Source organism: Cebus imitator, unplaced genomic scaffold (genome assembly GCF_001604975.1).
Source record: "Cebus imitator isolate Cc_AM_T3 unplaced genomic scaffold, Cebus_imitator-1.0 Scaffold648, whole genome shotgun sequence".
Lineage (NCBI taxonomy): Eukaryota > Metazoa > Chordata > Mammalia > Primates > Cebidae > Cebus > Cebus imitator.
The window spans coordinates 105,708-106,957 of record NW_016107963.1 but is presented as its reverse complement, the minus strand read 5'-3'; the positions used below and the strand labels follow the sequence as shown (position 1 = coordinate 106,957).

Here is a 1,250-nt window from a genome sequence, read left to right as displayed (position 1 = left end):
TCACTTAATTCTGGCCCTTTGCAATGCCATGCCCTCTGCCTGAATTGCTTATCGGCCATCTCCATCACCGGGCTGACTCGTACTCTTTCTCTAGATTCATACAGGTTATCACCTTCTCTGGAAAGCTTTTGCTGACTTCCCACCTCCTGCTCCTGTCTGTGATGGGTTCCCCTTCTCTGTGCTCCCACAGCACTAGTTTCTTCCCTATCAGAAGAGGTACCACACGGTCCCATCACTGCCTGCTTGTCTGTCACACTCACCCTCATGGTTGCAAGTTACTGAAGACAATGACCTGATATTCACAACTGCACAGCCAGTACACAGCACGAGGCTTGCCTTGGAGTAGGTGGCTTAATACTTTTGTTGTTATTTAGTTTTTACTTCAAAATCATAAACTTAACCCAGATCTCCAATCCAGCTAGGCATGGAAGGGAACAAGAAAAACATGGAACCCAAAAGGAACTGCAGGGACAGCACAAAGATTCTAGGATACTGTGAGCAAATGGGGTGGAGGGCACTCTCCTGAGCTACAGAAGGAATGGTCTGGTGGTTAAAACACAAGTCAAACTTTAAGAGTTATCCACAGTCAGCAATGGTGATCTTCCTGCTGGTCTTGCCATTCCTGGACCCAAAGCACTCCATGGCCTCCACAATATTCACGCCTTCTTTCACCTTGCCAGAGACCACATGCTTGCCATCCAACCACTCAGTCTTGGCAGTGCAGATGGAAAACTGGGAACAATTTGTGTCTGGTCCAGTATTTGCCATGAACAAGATACCAGGACCTGTGTGCTTTAGGATGAAGTTCTCACCATCAAATTTCTCCCCATAGATGGACTTGCCACCAGTGCCGTTATGGCATGTGAAGTCACCACCCTGACACATAAACCCTGGAATAATTCTGTGAAAGCAGGAACCCTTATAACCAAATCTTTTCTCTCCAGTGCTCAGAGCATGAAAGTTTTCTGCTGTCTTTGGAAACTTGTCTGCAAACAGGTCGAAGGAGACACAGTCCAACAGCTTACCATCGACGGTAATGTCAAAGAACATGGTGGGGCTGACCATGGCTGATAGTACAGGTCTCCCGGCGGCGGTGGCGGCATCTGCAAAGCCTGTTTTTATTGAGCAAATCCTGACTTCATTATTCCCCGGGTAAGTGACTCTGGGTAAGTCCCCTCTGAGCTTGCTTCCCTAAATATAAAGTGGGGGGATAATACTTGGCAAAGCTGTTGTGAGGGTTAAACAAGATG

The 1,250-nt window shown here is 47.4% G+C and overlaps 1 protein-coding gene across 1 annotated transcript; it reads right to left on the bottom strand.

Annotated features, from left to right (window-relative positions):
• Positions 1–576: 576 nt before the first annotated feature.
• Positions 577–1,065, bottom strand: LOC119469412 (peptidyl-prolyl cis-trans isomerase A-like). Its single transcript, XM_037734645.1, has one exon. The coding sequence runs from the start codon at positions 1,063–1,065 to the stop codon at positions 577–579; it is 489 nt and encodes a 162-aa protein (XP_037590573.1).
• Positions 1,066–1,250: the final 185 nt, after the last annotated feature.

Coding starts and splice junctions, on each gene's coding strand:
- LOC119469412 (XM_037734645.1), bottom strand. CDS start 1,065: ATGGTCAGCCCCACCATGTTCTTTGACATTACCGTCGATGGTAAGCTG.